Here is a 14,075-nt window from a genome sequence, read left to right as displayed (position 1 = left end):
GTCCAGGAAGGAGCTGTTCTGAGCGCTTCATGTGTATCAACTCATTTAAACCTCTCAGTAAACTGATGCGAGAGGTACTACTATTATCATCTCCATTTTATGGACAAGAAAACTAGTCACAGAGAAGTTTAGTAACTTGCCTGAGGTCACACAGCTACTACACGGCAGATCTAAGATTTGAACCCAGGCAGCCTGGCTCCAAAGCTCACATTCTTAACCTTTATGCCCCACGATGTCCTGTAGGAACCAGCTGGATGATGAAGAAAAGAGGAAAGGTGTTCAGGGCGGAGGGACAAGCAATTGCAAAGTTCTGGAATCTAGAGAGAGCACAGGTGAAGAAGAGAAACTGCAAACTTTTGCAGGAAACAGCAAAGGCACAGAAGGGTAGGTGGGGTGTAAAGATGAGAGACTGGAATTATCACTCTATGACCTCAGCACAGGCAGCATACAGAGATCCCAGGAGTGTCTGGAGAGGAGGCTAGATGGGTGGACAGAGGCCAGGTCTAGAAGGGCCTTCTATGCCCAGCCAGAGAGTGTCAGTCTCATCCCGAAGGTCCCAGGAAGCCTATGAAGGATTCTAAACAAGAGGATGACAATCACATTATCCCATAAGGCGACTGCCATGGTCCAGAAGAGGGATGTGGGGTGCCTGAGCCAGGGCAGTGACAGTGGTGAGGAGGACAGGGGTTCAAACATTTTAGAAATAAAAACAAGAAGATTCAGTGACAGACTGAATGTGGGTAGATAAGGGAGAGGGAAGAATCAAGGAGGGCTCTGAGATTTTTTCACATTCTGGCTCGATCACCTGATACCTGTGAACTGGACAATGATAGGGTTGTCTGAGAACATAATGATATAATCTACATTAAGCAAGCAGCATGGATCCTGCAAGAGAGTAAGTGCTCAGTGAATGTTTAGTGGTATTGCTATTGATGTCAGTATTGTTTAGTATTTGATGCCCTAGGAGTGGATGAGATCACTCAGAGAGAATGTGCAGAGACAGAAGGAAGGAGGGATGAGCGCTGAACCCTGGAGAAATGGAAGGGCTGGGACAAGGCAGAGGAGAGAGTGAGAGAATCAGGAAGGGTGGGAAATCCAGAGAGAATCATGTTGAAGAGAAGAGAATTTCACAGTCGATGTGGCCGTGGGCAACTCTGCAGCAAAGAGGTCAAAGAACTCATTTTAAACCAATTTCACATGTGGCCTCTCTCCACAACCGATTATGTCGATTATGTGCACTCCCCCGGGACAGAGCCCACATGCTTTGTGCTCTGCACATGTGTGTGATTGAAGGCCAGTGTGTGTGGGAAATGACACAGCACTGTGTCTCACGTGCTTAGGACAGAACTGGGCCTTAATAGGACCTCAATAAGTGCTGGATAAATGAATGAATGAAAGAGCGACATGAAAAGACAGACTCAAGTTCGGGCTCTGCCATTTTCTAGCTATAATTCCAAGTCAGTTATTTTTAGCCCCTCTGAGAACTCACCAGTGAAATGAGGATAATAATATCGACTTCTCAGGGCTGTTGTGAGTGTGAAATGAGATAACATAAGTGAGAGTGTTGTGTAAACTCTACCAGGCTTTACAAATGTACGAGAGTATTAATAAAGGTTGGGGGCTGACTGACTAAAACCATTTACTGTACCTCTAGTTGACCACAGAAACGTAGCTAAGGCATCGGGGCTGGGATGGAGAAGGGTTTTTATTCTACACAGTGGAGGGAGGCTGAAATTTGGGGAACAGATTTGTTCTCTCCAGGGGCTCCAGCTCCCCACTTCCACAGCGGCCGCAGGCCCCTGACCCAAAGCATGCTCTGTTGATTCTCCCTGTTTGGGTTCTGCTGAAATCAAGGATTAAGACCTCCTAGTTTTGACAGGACCTTTTTGGATTTGTCACTTTAATTAGTTTTGGCATTTTATCTGGTTTCTTTTCATTAGTGGAACAGTCAGAGTCTTGAGACTGCAAACTCTCTCTGGGCTCCTTGGGGAGAATTCCAGCCTTTTGGGTCCTGGTCTTACAAGAATCTTGGCTTAGCCCTTTCCTGGAAGGTGGGCTCTGACCACAGGACACCACTCAGATGCAGCAGAGACTCCCCAAGCTGTCCTCTGAGGAATCCTATCTCTGTCAAGAATGAAGCAGCCAACATATCCTGAGCCATGAAGCTCCCAGGCCCCAGCCCTGTGTTTTATCAGTGACACTATCTTTCCTCTAACCAGCAATTGGATCTAAGAGGCAATCAGAATGGTTCAGGTCAGAGGGCCAAGAGCTTTGCAAAGAGACATAGGAGTAAACACTGCTCTGTAATTTATTTCCAAATATTTTTTATTTATTATAAAGTCAATTAAAAAATATTATAACCTTTTTTGTAAAAGAAGAAAAATTATTCACACCTTCACCATCCTCCCCAGTAGAAGGAAGGGGCACTAACTAGGGATTAGAAGGCCTGGATTCCAGTTCTCTGCCACCTCCTAGCTAGTGTGACCAGAGAATAGTCCCTTAATTTCCTCATTTACCAAAAGGACTATTAGCATTCACCCATTCTGCTTCTTGGGGTTGTTATAGGACTAAATGAGAGACGTTCCCTCTCTGTGGTCTTCAAGGACTTACCTGATAGAAGAGTATGGGTTAGCCTCTGAATGGTGTGCCTGCTAGATGTCCCACTACGCTCTGAGAGATGGAAGAGGGAAGGAACTGCCATTTATTTAAACATGTGCCACGAATCAGTCACACTATATTAGGCATGTAACCTAACTCATATAATCCTTGTGCACTACAAAGCAGTTCTTATATGTCTCATCTTACAGATGAGGAAGATGAGGTTCAGAGAGCTAAAGTGCAGTGCCTAAAGTGATACAGTTGGTAAGTGATAGGGTTAGGATTTGAACACAGGTCTGTTCACTCCAAAACCTGCGCTCTTTCTTCTGCACAAGGTTGGTATTAAGAGGAGCTCACTTGGCTTGTTTCCTAGCGCTTCCCCCCCACTATCATTCTCACATCTCAAAGAACGCAGAGAGAGCCCTGGATCCACCACGGTCAGGTCAAGCTCTAAAATTGTTTCAGGGATGATATTGCCTTCCGACCTTGAACCTGTCTCTGCTTCCCAAGTCCCCAGCCTGCTGGAAGTAGCAAACCCTGCCTGGTCTTCCCAAGTCTGATCTGGAAGATTGTAGGCTTGAGCAGAGAGCACAGAACAGAGATGAGACCTCTGAAATAGGGAAGAAATGAGAAAGAGGTAAGTATACACCTGGCTCAGGAGGTTTGGATTGCCGAGAATCTTTTCTAAAATAAAAGCAAGACTGGACTCCCCCAAATACTTGGGAATTGACTTAGGGCTCTGCCATGTTTTCTGCATCTTTTCAGGTAAGGAGAGATTCTTGAAAACTCTTATGATGACTTGGAATGGCCTGATTTGCAGAAGTTACTCAGCTTTGGCTAGAGTTGCTATGTTGGTGTGGGGGATGGGGAGCTGATGGTGACGTACACTGGAAATACTGATAAAGCTGTTCTGTCAGAAATCCCATGGGGATTCCATAGCATAGTTTGTTCCAAATAATGGTGTAAAGTGACTCCCACTCCCCAATGTAGGACATCACCTTCATTCTCCACCAGAAGCAGAACAGGTTCAATAGATGTCTGTTTTCTTAGAGTAAATTTAAAACTCTTGCGGAAAGTGGCCACATGCCTCAGTAAGCAGGAGATGGGGGTAGTGGGGAGAGGAGATCAGGAGCCCTCAAGGTTGGATCAGAGCCCTCTTGGCTCCAGTTCTCTTGGCAAAGCAGTGGGTCCCCTTGTGCCTATTGCTCTGTGTCTTTCCCTGCAAGTCAGACAATTCAGCTATGAACGTCAGACTGCTCCCTTTACATCTCTGCTGGGGGCTTGGAGGGGAGGAGGGAATAAGGAAAGGGCTCCCTATTTAGAAATTGCATTGAGATGGAAAGACAATATGACACATCGGCTCATGTCAAAGGAGCTCATTCTTCCCGCCTACAGCATTAGCAATTTCCTACTGAGGTTTAATTTTTTAGAAATTATTATTTTGTTTTAATTTATTTTATTTGTAGCATAACTCAATAGGACATTGCTGCTCAGAGCAGGGTGGGAATCTGTCCAAGGGCAGTCAGACCTCTGCCTTGGAGATTTGGGGTGGGGGAAGGGGATGTGCACTTTGGCTATTTCTGAGGAAAGGAGGGCAAAGGAGTGGGAGGCTGCTGGTTTCTGCCTCAAACCTCCTCTCATTCTGCTTCCCACTCCACCTCCAATCCCCCTCTCTGCTTCATTTTTTTTTATTTTGAGGAAGATTAGCCCTGAGCTAACATCTGCAGTCAATCCTTCTCTTTTTTGCTGAGGAAGACTGGCCCTGAGCGAACATGCATGCCCATCTTCCTCTACTTTATGTGTGGGACACCTACCACAGCATGGCTTGCCAAGCGGTGCCATGTCCGCACCCAGCACCCGAATCAGGGAACCCTGGGCCACCGAAATGGAACATGCGAACTTAACCGCTGCACCACCGAGCCGTCCTCCCACCTCGCTGCTTCTATCTGGCCTGGGGGGCCCCAGACTTAGGATGCTCCAACCGTGGCTGTAGATGAGATGAGAGCAATGGGGGAGGGGAGGCCCAAAGTGAGCCTGGACATCTGTAACACCACCCTGGTCTTCAAACCCAGGAAAACCTGCTCTTCAATTGCCTCCTTCCTTCCTTTCCTGAAACAGCCTCCTCCTTTCCTCTCATATAAAATCCTAGACTGTTGTTGCTGGAAGAAGCCTCAAAGAGCTCCTCATCCAACTTCATCTTCTTGCAGATAAGGAAAGTGATGTCCTGACATGATATGTGACTGCCCCACGGCTGGTTTGGTGCACCAGTTCTGGATCTAGCCTCCAGGTGCCAGCCCAGTACCCTTGTTTGTCACTATGTCCCGCTGACCGTCTCCCCTCCTCCTTTTCTCCTCCCCACCCCTAAACTGAAACTCAGAATAGTCTTTCTCTAAGAGACAGAGTGAGGGGCAACAATTCCACTTCTTTTCTCTCCTTCCCTCCCTGGGTCTGAGTGGGACCCTGGGAGTCTGAATTTCATCTCTTCATATGGAAAGAAGCATAGACATGTTTTCAGAGTGGGCTTGTGGGAGAAAGGAGTTTTAGAGAGGAAAACTTCCCATCTTTATATGAAGATTTTTTTTTCTACTTTGTGGCTGGTTATGTGACCCCAGGTATCAGCAATTAATCTGGGGAAAGGGCATGGAGATGACAACTAGGGTGGAGCTTTTTCTTAATGTAAGCAAACAATACATTTCTCTTTTATCTCTCTTTCGCAATGAGTGTCCCTTTATATGTGTCAGTCCCTCTGTCTCTCTGTTCTCTCTCTGTATCTCCTATATCTGTGTATGTATCTGTGTCTCATCCTCTGCCTCTCTGTCTCTGTGCTTCTGTCTTTCTCTTGTCTCTATCTCTGTTTCTTTCTGTTTCTCTCACACACACTCACTCGCACACTCCAAATTCAATAGTTATTGACTAACCCCGGAGCCCCAGCCCCTTCTTGCAGCCCTGACAGAGCAGAACCTCCCTCTCCCTGTTCGGTTGAGAAATGCCAGGTCCGGAGCCTTTGCTGGGGCGCCAGAGACGCTGCAGAACCGCCTGCTGCATGTGGAGGCTGAATCCGGGAACAATGAGAAATTATCTGTTAATTCTCGGCTTCTGCCACCTGCTGTGCTCCGAACAGGCTCCTTTGCCTTCAGTTTAGATGCAAAGTCCCCGACTCGTTGTAAGCGAAATATTGATTTCCCTGCATCACTAGCCTGGGCCCTTGGAACAGTCCTGTGTTTTTTCATTCTCTGCAAAGGCAAAACAAGGCGCTTTGTTCTGCGAATTTCCCCGGGAACTCAAGAGGGGGAGGGAGAAATCGCCGCGGAGTGACAGAGTTGCCGTAAACATGGGCAGAGAGCATCTCTTCTCCATTGTATTTTATGTAAACACAAACCTGCCGCCTGGGAAACTGCTAATGAGCGTGTAACAAGAAGCCTCTGAGCACCTGTCTCTTCCAGGTGCTGATTTCTTCATCGGGTGGTGGAGGGGAAGGTCACGGGACCTCCAGGCTCCTCAGGTGGGTTCTAGAAGCACTGGGAGGCGAATGGGGACTCCACAGCCTCATCTGTTCTTGGAACAGCAACTGAGCACCTCCATCAGGAAGGCAGCCGGGATTGCATAGTGTCTCCAGGATCACTCCTGCTCAGTCTCTCGCGCCTGAGTTCCTAGCCCTCTCCTCTCTCAGGCTCCAGAGGTCAGGGTGGAAGCTGCAATTGCCCCCGTCTCCCCTTTCGCTAGCTTTGCGCGCACGCGACAGTTGCGTCAACTGGGCCTTCAGCACCGTGGACAGATCCAGGGAGCGTGTGCAAACGGGAAAACGCGCCTCGTTAGGCCAGGGTCCTCTCCTGCCTCGGCTTGGCCCTCTATAACCTGGGCTTTAGCTGCCCGGGGATTCAAGTCCAAGGGCCAGCTAGCGCGGCTGGGGCAGTTGGCGCTTGGTGGCGACCGCTAGGAGTCTTCAAATCTCTTCCCTACGGAACGTGAGTCACCGCCCAGGCCACTTCCAATTAGCATGTTAATTAGGAGGAAGGACCCTTCTCCCCGACCGCAACCCGGGTACACATTAGCACCGCGGCTTCCGAAGGCTCCTGCTAAAGTTTCCTTCCCAGCTCCGGGAAGGCAAAGGGACCCGAGCCGTGCCTGGAGCTTTGGGTGAGCCCCACCCGCCGACAGGGGCCCACCTGCAGACAAGCCGAGGATGCAAGACTTCCGTGACAGGGCCCCTGCAGGGCCGCGCCTGGTGGCGGCCCACAGATCTCCGGGGCTGAGTGAGGCTCCTCTGAGCCGTTCAGCCAATCGGCTCCTGGACCTCACGCCACAGTTCCTGGAGGGGAGTTCTGCCTTAAGTCTAGCCTCAATCCTCCCGTTTAGTTTTCGGTCTCTCTGGCCCTTGTTACGCTATAGCAAGACACATTCTCTCCAGTGGTGTTGCACTGATGCAGGGAGGTGGGTCTGGCGGGAACGGAGCGCCCTCTTGAAATGCCCCCATTCCTATTCGCTAGAAACTTTCCCCTCCCGTTGCCATGGAGAGAGACGGCCGCTGCCTCCCGTCGCCATAGCAACGTGCGGGTACATCGGACCGCAGGATTGCGGGGCTCAGAAAGTCTTTTTGCAGTTCGCATAGCCCCGCAGTCTTAGGGTCTTCAGCCTCCGAAGCTGGGACTTGGGGCAAGTCTGACTAACTTCTCCCATCAGGAACCTTGGCCAAGGTTCTCCCACCCCAGATGGGTCATCCTTCTTTCTTTAATGGGTTTATTTATTTTGTTGCCACGTATTTGGCGTGTGGCAATTTACCCAGTGTTTTCACAGACACTATCTTATATCCCCAGCCAGCCCGTGAAGCACTCGTAGTCATTATACCCCTTTTACAGAGAGGGAAATTGAGGCTCAGAGAGGCCCAAGCTCACACCAGGAGTGAATGCGCAGCTAGATCCCAGGCTCTTTCACTGGCCTTGCACCCTTCAGGATGCGGGACAACAGAGCTCCCTGCCTCGAGCCCGCCGGGACTCAGATCGGTCCCTGATTGTAGAGGGGGCGGCCGTGAGGCGCCAGACTTGCCAGCTGCCGCGGGATGCCACGTGAGGGGCGGAGACCCTGCCGGGAAGTGATTAAAAGCCGAACGGAGCCGCAGGGGCCGCTGCCGGTAGGGTCTTCTTGGGGCCGCCTTGCCCCCCCCCCCCCCCGGGTCCGGCCGCGGCGCGAGTTCTGGCGTCTGCTCAGAGGGCCGGGGTGTCTGGGGCATGAGCGGGGTGTGGGGGACCGGGGGGCCTCAGTGCCAGGCGGCGCTTGCGGTCCTGGCCTCGCTGTGCCGGGCCCGGCCGCCCCCTCTCGGGCTGGACGTGGAGACTTGTCGGAGCTTCGAGCTACAGCCCCTAGAGCGGAGTCCGAGCGCTGCCGACGCAGGTAACGGGAAACCCGAGGCCCCCTCCCTTTCTGGATTCTCGCCCTGGCTGTCTCCCCTCCCCGCCAAAGCCCTGGCCTCGGGAGCCCCAAAGCCTAGAGAGAGAACTCCGGCTCAGGATTCTGGATTGGGAACCAGCTTCAGCCAGTGCCCTGGCCCATCGCCCGCAAGACAAGCGGAGAGACGCGAGGGGGACCCGGGAGGGACAGCATCCCCCTGCACCCTCCCGTGTGACTCTGCAGGGACCCCGTGGACAGCCGGGCTCCCGGGACGCGGCGCCTCTGGGGTCCTTAGTTTCCCTCGCGTCTCTCCGCTCGCCCTGCAGGCGATCTGCCAGGGGAAGGGGCCGTGGAGTGAGCAGGAGACTGGGGACATCCAGGCTCAGGAAAAAACTCATCTCCTCAGGGGTGTCGACATCTCGGGATTGATTCATCCGTTGGTCTGTTCGTCCGTTTGTCTGTTCTCTCGGGGAACGCGGCCCGAGCCCCCTGGTCTCTCAGGGAGAAACTTGCGTCTGCAGCTGACATGAGGTCTTTGTGTCCGGGTGTCTCTCCGGCTGCGAGTGGCTTTCTGCGTCTCGGCTGGGGGGCGGGGGCGGGGGGCGGGGTGGGGGAGGGTGTCACGGCATCCTCCCGCCACCCCCGCCCCTATAAGTCGCTCCCTCGGTCTCTCTGACTCACTCAGACTCCAGGCCAGTGCGCGACTGAGCAGGTGCCTCTCGCCGACTTTGCCAAGCGGGCGCCTCCTGCCCGCGCGGCGCGGACGCTGCGCCGGACGCAGCCCCGGGCGGCCGCCGAGTCCAGGCGGGAGCCCGAGCCGAGTCGAGCTCGCCGGAGCCGGTGAGTCCGGAGCCCAAGCCCCGCGGGGCCCGGGCCCGGCGCGCAGGGGCGGCGTCTCCCGGGAATCGCGACAGCGGGAATGGCGTGTCGCGCCCTGGCGGCCGGAGCCGAGGAGGGTGGGCAGCGTGGGGGCCGCCAGCCCCGGGTATTTACCTGCCGCACCGGCGCCGTGCGGCCCCGCTCTCCCGCTGCAGCCGGGCTCTTTGTCCGGATCCCGCCGTCTGGAGGGTCCTGGGCGGGAGGGAGTACCGGGTCGCGTTCCCTCGGCGGGGAGGGCCAGGGGGCAGTGCGAGGCCTCGGGAGAACGCGGAGTGGGGGTGGGGAGGTCCTGCAGGGACCCAGGCGCCGGGGTTCCTTTGGCTCCACAGACTCCACCCCTCCTTGTCCCCCGACCCTGACTCCAGTGGGGCTGGGCCTAGGGGTACGCGGAGGTGAGCCCGCGGGAGGGGAGGAAGGGGCCGCGAGAGGCGGGAATTTTGTCTCCACGTTCTTCTCCTGGGACCAGAAGCCGGGGACTGGCGCAGCGGTTCTGGGAGCGGGTACAGGTGGGGTAAACTCCCCAGAGGCCGCAGGTTCCAAGGTTCTGTTTTCAGTTGAGGTTAAAGGTCAGAGATATAGGTAAGTCCTGGGTTAGGAACAGGGCCGCTGAGGCGTAGACGAGAAGGAGGAGGGTAGCGGGCCAAGGGGAGGTTTGTGTGTGCCAGGGGGTTGTGTCCATCCTTGGGGGAATGGAGCCCACCTCAGCCCTCCGTGGGTTGTAGGGGGCTGCCGCTACTCGCTGGCTCTCTCTCGCCCTGGCAATGTTTAATCAATGGGTTGATTACTGCAGCAGAAGGCACTGGGGTTAAACATAAAGAACTTTGAGAGGGTGGTACAGTGAGGGAGGTTGGAGAGGCTGATTTCTTCCTCTTGAAGAATCTCAGGATAGATTAGGCCCAGCAAGTATTGTTAGACTTTGGTTCTCTAGTGCCGTCACCTGCAACACCACCCAACTCCCCATATCCACCAGACACACAATTTTGCCCGAGACAAGGAGTTTCTTCCTGCCTGCCTCCTCAGCTCCTTTCCATCCTCTCCTCCAATGTCCATCTCCAGTGGGGCCCTTAATGTTGGTCCTGAGCCTTCAAACCCTAAAGGGGATAATTCAAGGTGAGAACACACCTGTCGAGTTCCACCTGGGATAGAGGCTGCCCCTCTGTCTGTCCAAGGCAGAAATAATTGGGGGTGGGGGGGCGAGGGCCGGGGGGACTGGGGGCAGTGTATGATATAGCTCATCTTGATACTGGAAGGCGCTGGTGTTCTGACTCCAAAGGGACACCCTGTAGTCTGAAATGACAGGTACCTGGACAGCCAGGCCAAGGGTGAGAGAAGGCTGAGGAGTGAGAGCCTGTGGGCCCAGATGAATCAGTATGCCTTCCCTGCAGGCTGCTTCAGAGAGTTTGAGTTGTCAGCCCTGGGGAACTTTAACTTGGGCTGCTGAGTCACAAGCCTCAGGAAGCCGGGGTGGGGGGGGGGGGGCCGGTGGGGAGCATGAAGCTGGGGGGCTGAAAGGGATGGGGAGGCATAAGGAGACCCTTGATCATAGCAAAAGAAAGACAGTGGTTGAGAGTGGCTTCGGGATCTTGGGGTTCAGGTGAGCACGGGGTCTGGGGAGATGCTGTGGAGTTAGGACCAGGCTGCCAGGTATGCCGCCTCTCAGCCTACTCCCTGCATCCCAGAGCCATTGCCTGGCTCCAGATTCTCCAGTCAGAGAAATGCTGGATCTTTTCATTTGCAGTTTCATGAAAAATGCAAGTGGCTAGAGCATGCCCAGTTCCCTTTACCATTGTATGTTTTCTCCTGCCTTCCTCCTGCTTTAAGTTGCCAGCTCATGGGATTTCTAGTAATACCCTGAGATTCAACAATTGAGATTCAGACTCTACTATCATTTACTGGGATCCTCTGATATGCCGGGGTCTGTGCTAGGAATTGCACAGGAAATCTCAGTCCATCAGACACTGACTTAGAAACACCTCTACACAAACTGTCCCAGCTAAAAGCAAGTTCCCCCTTTTCTTTAAAAACTCTAAAGGGAAAGGTCTGTTTTCCTCCTTAATACACTCCCCCCACCCCTGCCAGAGGATGCTGACAGGCAGATCTCTACCTTTCTTTGTGTCATTTGCCTTGTGGAGGTGAATGAACTTTTTCCATAAGCCAAGCTGCAGAGTGTTGGGTGTGGGTAGCATGGGTTCTGGATTTGAGGTAGCAAGCAGAGGTTCAGAGGTGTTCCAGACAATGCAGAAAACTGATGGGAGACCTGAGCTGCCTTGCCCCTCCCAGGCTGGCCGCCAGGAATGGTTATTCTCTGGCTTCCAGATGGCCATGAGATGTGTGTGATAGTTGCTCACTTCTCTAATGACTCTGAAGATGATCTGTGATGCAGTCCCCTGGCTTTGAAGTTGGCCTTTTGCAGCAGAGAGATTTTTCTGGCTTGTGATGGTCAATTAAATGCACAGCATTTCATCAAAACACAAAAATCCTGTTTCTATAACTGAATAATCAGTTACTCCCTCACTCCTTGCTGGAGGGAAGGAGTTCTGTAGACTTTGCCTTCTTTGAGGGCACGATCCTTTAGAACTGATGGTGATGATATTCTGACTCTAGGGTGTGTCTAGAGCTTTAGGATTCTAGAACCAGGGTTCAGTATCTAGGAGTTGTAGAGCCCTTGGATTTACAGTTCTAGAAGTTCCTTCTCCCTCTGATTGTGGGAACTTCAAGAGTGGGGATGGTAGATCCAGAATGCTCCATCCCTCCAAGCTGTGTACAAAAGATGTGTTCTCTTCTAACTGTTCTAATGCTACTTAGTCCACACACTGTCCACAGAGTTGGGGGTATAACGTTTGGCTGCAAATAACTAGGACTAAGACATAGGCATCCGCATCAAGCCAGGTTTCTTTAGGGTCTGTGTAGGGCTGTCTGGAGTGGCGGAAAGCAGGGTAAAAAATGTCCTGACGGAGCTGGGTGGCAGCCCTGCTGGTCCTGCTTAGGAAAAGAGGTCTCTAGGGACTATAGGACGGGGCAACACTTAGGAACTGAAATCAGAGGGGCCTTTGAAAGTAGAGGTGAGCTGAGCATTCAGCTCTGGACGCTCCGGGTATATGACGCCACCTCATCTCGCCCTTCTCTCTATTGCTGATCTGTTTTTCTTGCTCCGTGTGGACCCAGGCACACCTCTCCTCTCACTAATTGCAGGTACAAACAGGAAGAGGGTGTAGAGGGAAAAGAATCTTTCTGCTCTGTCTGTCCCTCCCCCCATCAGCCCAGCCTTGATCTCCACATTCAGAGGGGCCACATGCCCTGACCAATCAGGCAGAAAGGTACAGTTACCATCTGGCAAAATAATAATACTAATAATTGCTAAATTAATGTCAATGCTCTGTTAGCTATAACACTCCACATTAGTCTCCAATTTATCTCTGAATCCCCTAATGATGGTGGAAGCAGGAGCCCAGTCATAAAGCTTGGTGCGGCCCTAATTAGCCCAGCATTGTCTCTCCTCATCACAGCTTTTTCAGGAGCATTAATTCCTTCTCTGTTTGGACTGCGCTAATTATCCCCATCGGTAGTTCGGCCTGGATCTCTGAAAGAAGGAAAGGAAGCAAAGACTCTCTTCTCCCCTTCCCCCGACCCTAATATTAATTATACCAGGTTCTCCTAATAAATTTACAAGCCACAGCAGAGCTTTTTATTAGTGGGCCATGTCTGTGAACCTCAGAACAGAATAGCCCCTGTTGCCCCAACACACACACACACTCAGGTATTTCTTAGCCACATCTCTGAAGGAGATGTTGTCAGGGCCATTGGTTATTTGCCTGGTGGCTAGTGGGTAATCTGCAGTGTCTACACCTTCCAAGGAAGAAGAAAGAGACGGGGCATGAGGAGGTTGGTCATAATCCTGGTCTCCAGAGTTCTTCCCAGGTTCAGAGGGTCAGGCCAAAGAATAGAGGATGCCCCCACCCACTCCTGATTATAACGAAGAAATTCCTCCCCAGCTTCTCTGCCCAGCCAGTTCTTCTGCTCAGGCTCCAGTCCCCTCAGAGGCCTGGCTCAAGAGCCTGGACTTGAGCATCAGAAAGTCTCAGGTTCAAAACCCACCTCTTGGGCTCAATGCGATGTACCCTCAAACGGGTTACTTAGTTAATACTTCTAACCTTAGTTAACATATCTTCGAGAAATGAGTACTGATTTCTTACGGAGGCTGTAAAGATTAGATGAGATAATGTAAGGGGCACAGTGCTGACCATGTAGAAATAAATAACAAGTAATATTACTAGTATTAGTATTAATTGCTCTGCCCAGAGTCTTTTCCCTTTGCAGGCTGGGCACTGTTCCTTCCTGTCTCTTCGGCCTCTGCATTTCCTGCTGTCTGGCCTCTGGGTTGTACTTGTCTGTGTCCAAAGGAGCTTCGGCCAAGGCAGCTCCTGCCCTTACCATTTCTGAGGGTCCACCAGCAACCCCAGGCCCTAAAGCCTACCTTCTCCAGCTTTGGGGGTAGCAGGGGGGAAATGGTCCTTTCTTGTCACTTCCTCTCCCCACTTTATCTTTTCAATTACACTCTGTTAGTGAGAATGCCTGTTACTGTTAGAAAATGGATTTTCCTGACTTGGAAGCCCATTAGAAAAATGGCAACAATAGCAAGCGATAAGAACTGCTGATGAATCCTAACCCTCTGGGTGGAGAGAAGGGGAGGGGACACCAGGGCTCTGTCTTTGGAGAAAGAAATGTCAGTGGGGGAGATAAGAAAGCCCTGGGTTACTAATTAACAACCCAGCATTTTCCAGGGAGAGAGGGAGGCCATGAGCCATCATCTCTGCTGACAGTCTCACTTAGGGTGACAAGCAGGTCCTGCCCTGATGGCCTTCAGGGAGCTCTTAACTTCCCAGGAGAGAAGAAGGGCCTGAGGTCTCTATGATGCTTTGCCCCCTGGTCTGGCGTCCCGCTTCCGTGCCTCAGAGGACCTGGCTTTGCGTCTACTCTGTATGCAGTAAACTATTATCTCCACCAAAAAAGCAAAACATGAAGAATAACAGCGGCTTACATGTGGGGAGCATTCACCGCACACCAGGCACGAGGCTCAAAGTCTTAGTTTATTTAATATTCATAACGATTCTGTGAAGTAGGCATAATTAGAATCCCCATTAGATAAAAGAAGAAACCAAGGTGGGGAGAAGTTAAGTAACTCGCTCAAGGTCACACAATTAGAAACGCGGACA

The 14,075-nt window shown here is 52.1% G+C and overlaps 1 protein-coding gene across 1 annotated transcript in view; it reads left to right on the top strand.

Annotated features, from left to right (window-relative positions):
- Positions 1-7,823: 7,823 nt before the first annotated feature.
- The window catches only part of SYT6 (synaptotagmin 6), a 58,218-nt gene continuing 51,966 nt past the window's right edge, over positions 7,824-14,075 (top strand). The window contains exon 1 of the mRNA XM_046645811.1: positions 7,824-7,986. Within this exon, the coding sequence (XP_046501767.1) occupies positions 7,824-7,986 (163 nt within the window). The remainder of the gene's footprint in view (positions 7,987-14,075) is intronic.

Source organism: Equus quagga, chromosome 18 (assembly GCF_021613505.1).
Source record: "Equus quagga isolate Etosha38 chromosome 18, UCLA_HA_Equagga_1.0, whole genome shotgun sequence".
In the NCBI taxonomy this organism is placed as follows: Eukaryota; Metazoa; Chordata; class Mammalia; order Perissodactyla; family Equidae; genus Equus; species Equus quagga.
This window is presented reverse-complemented; position numbering and strand designations above follow the sequence as displayed.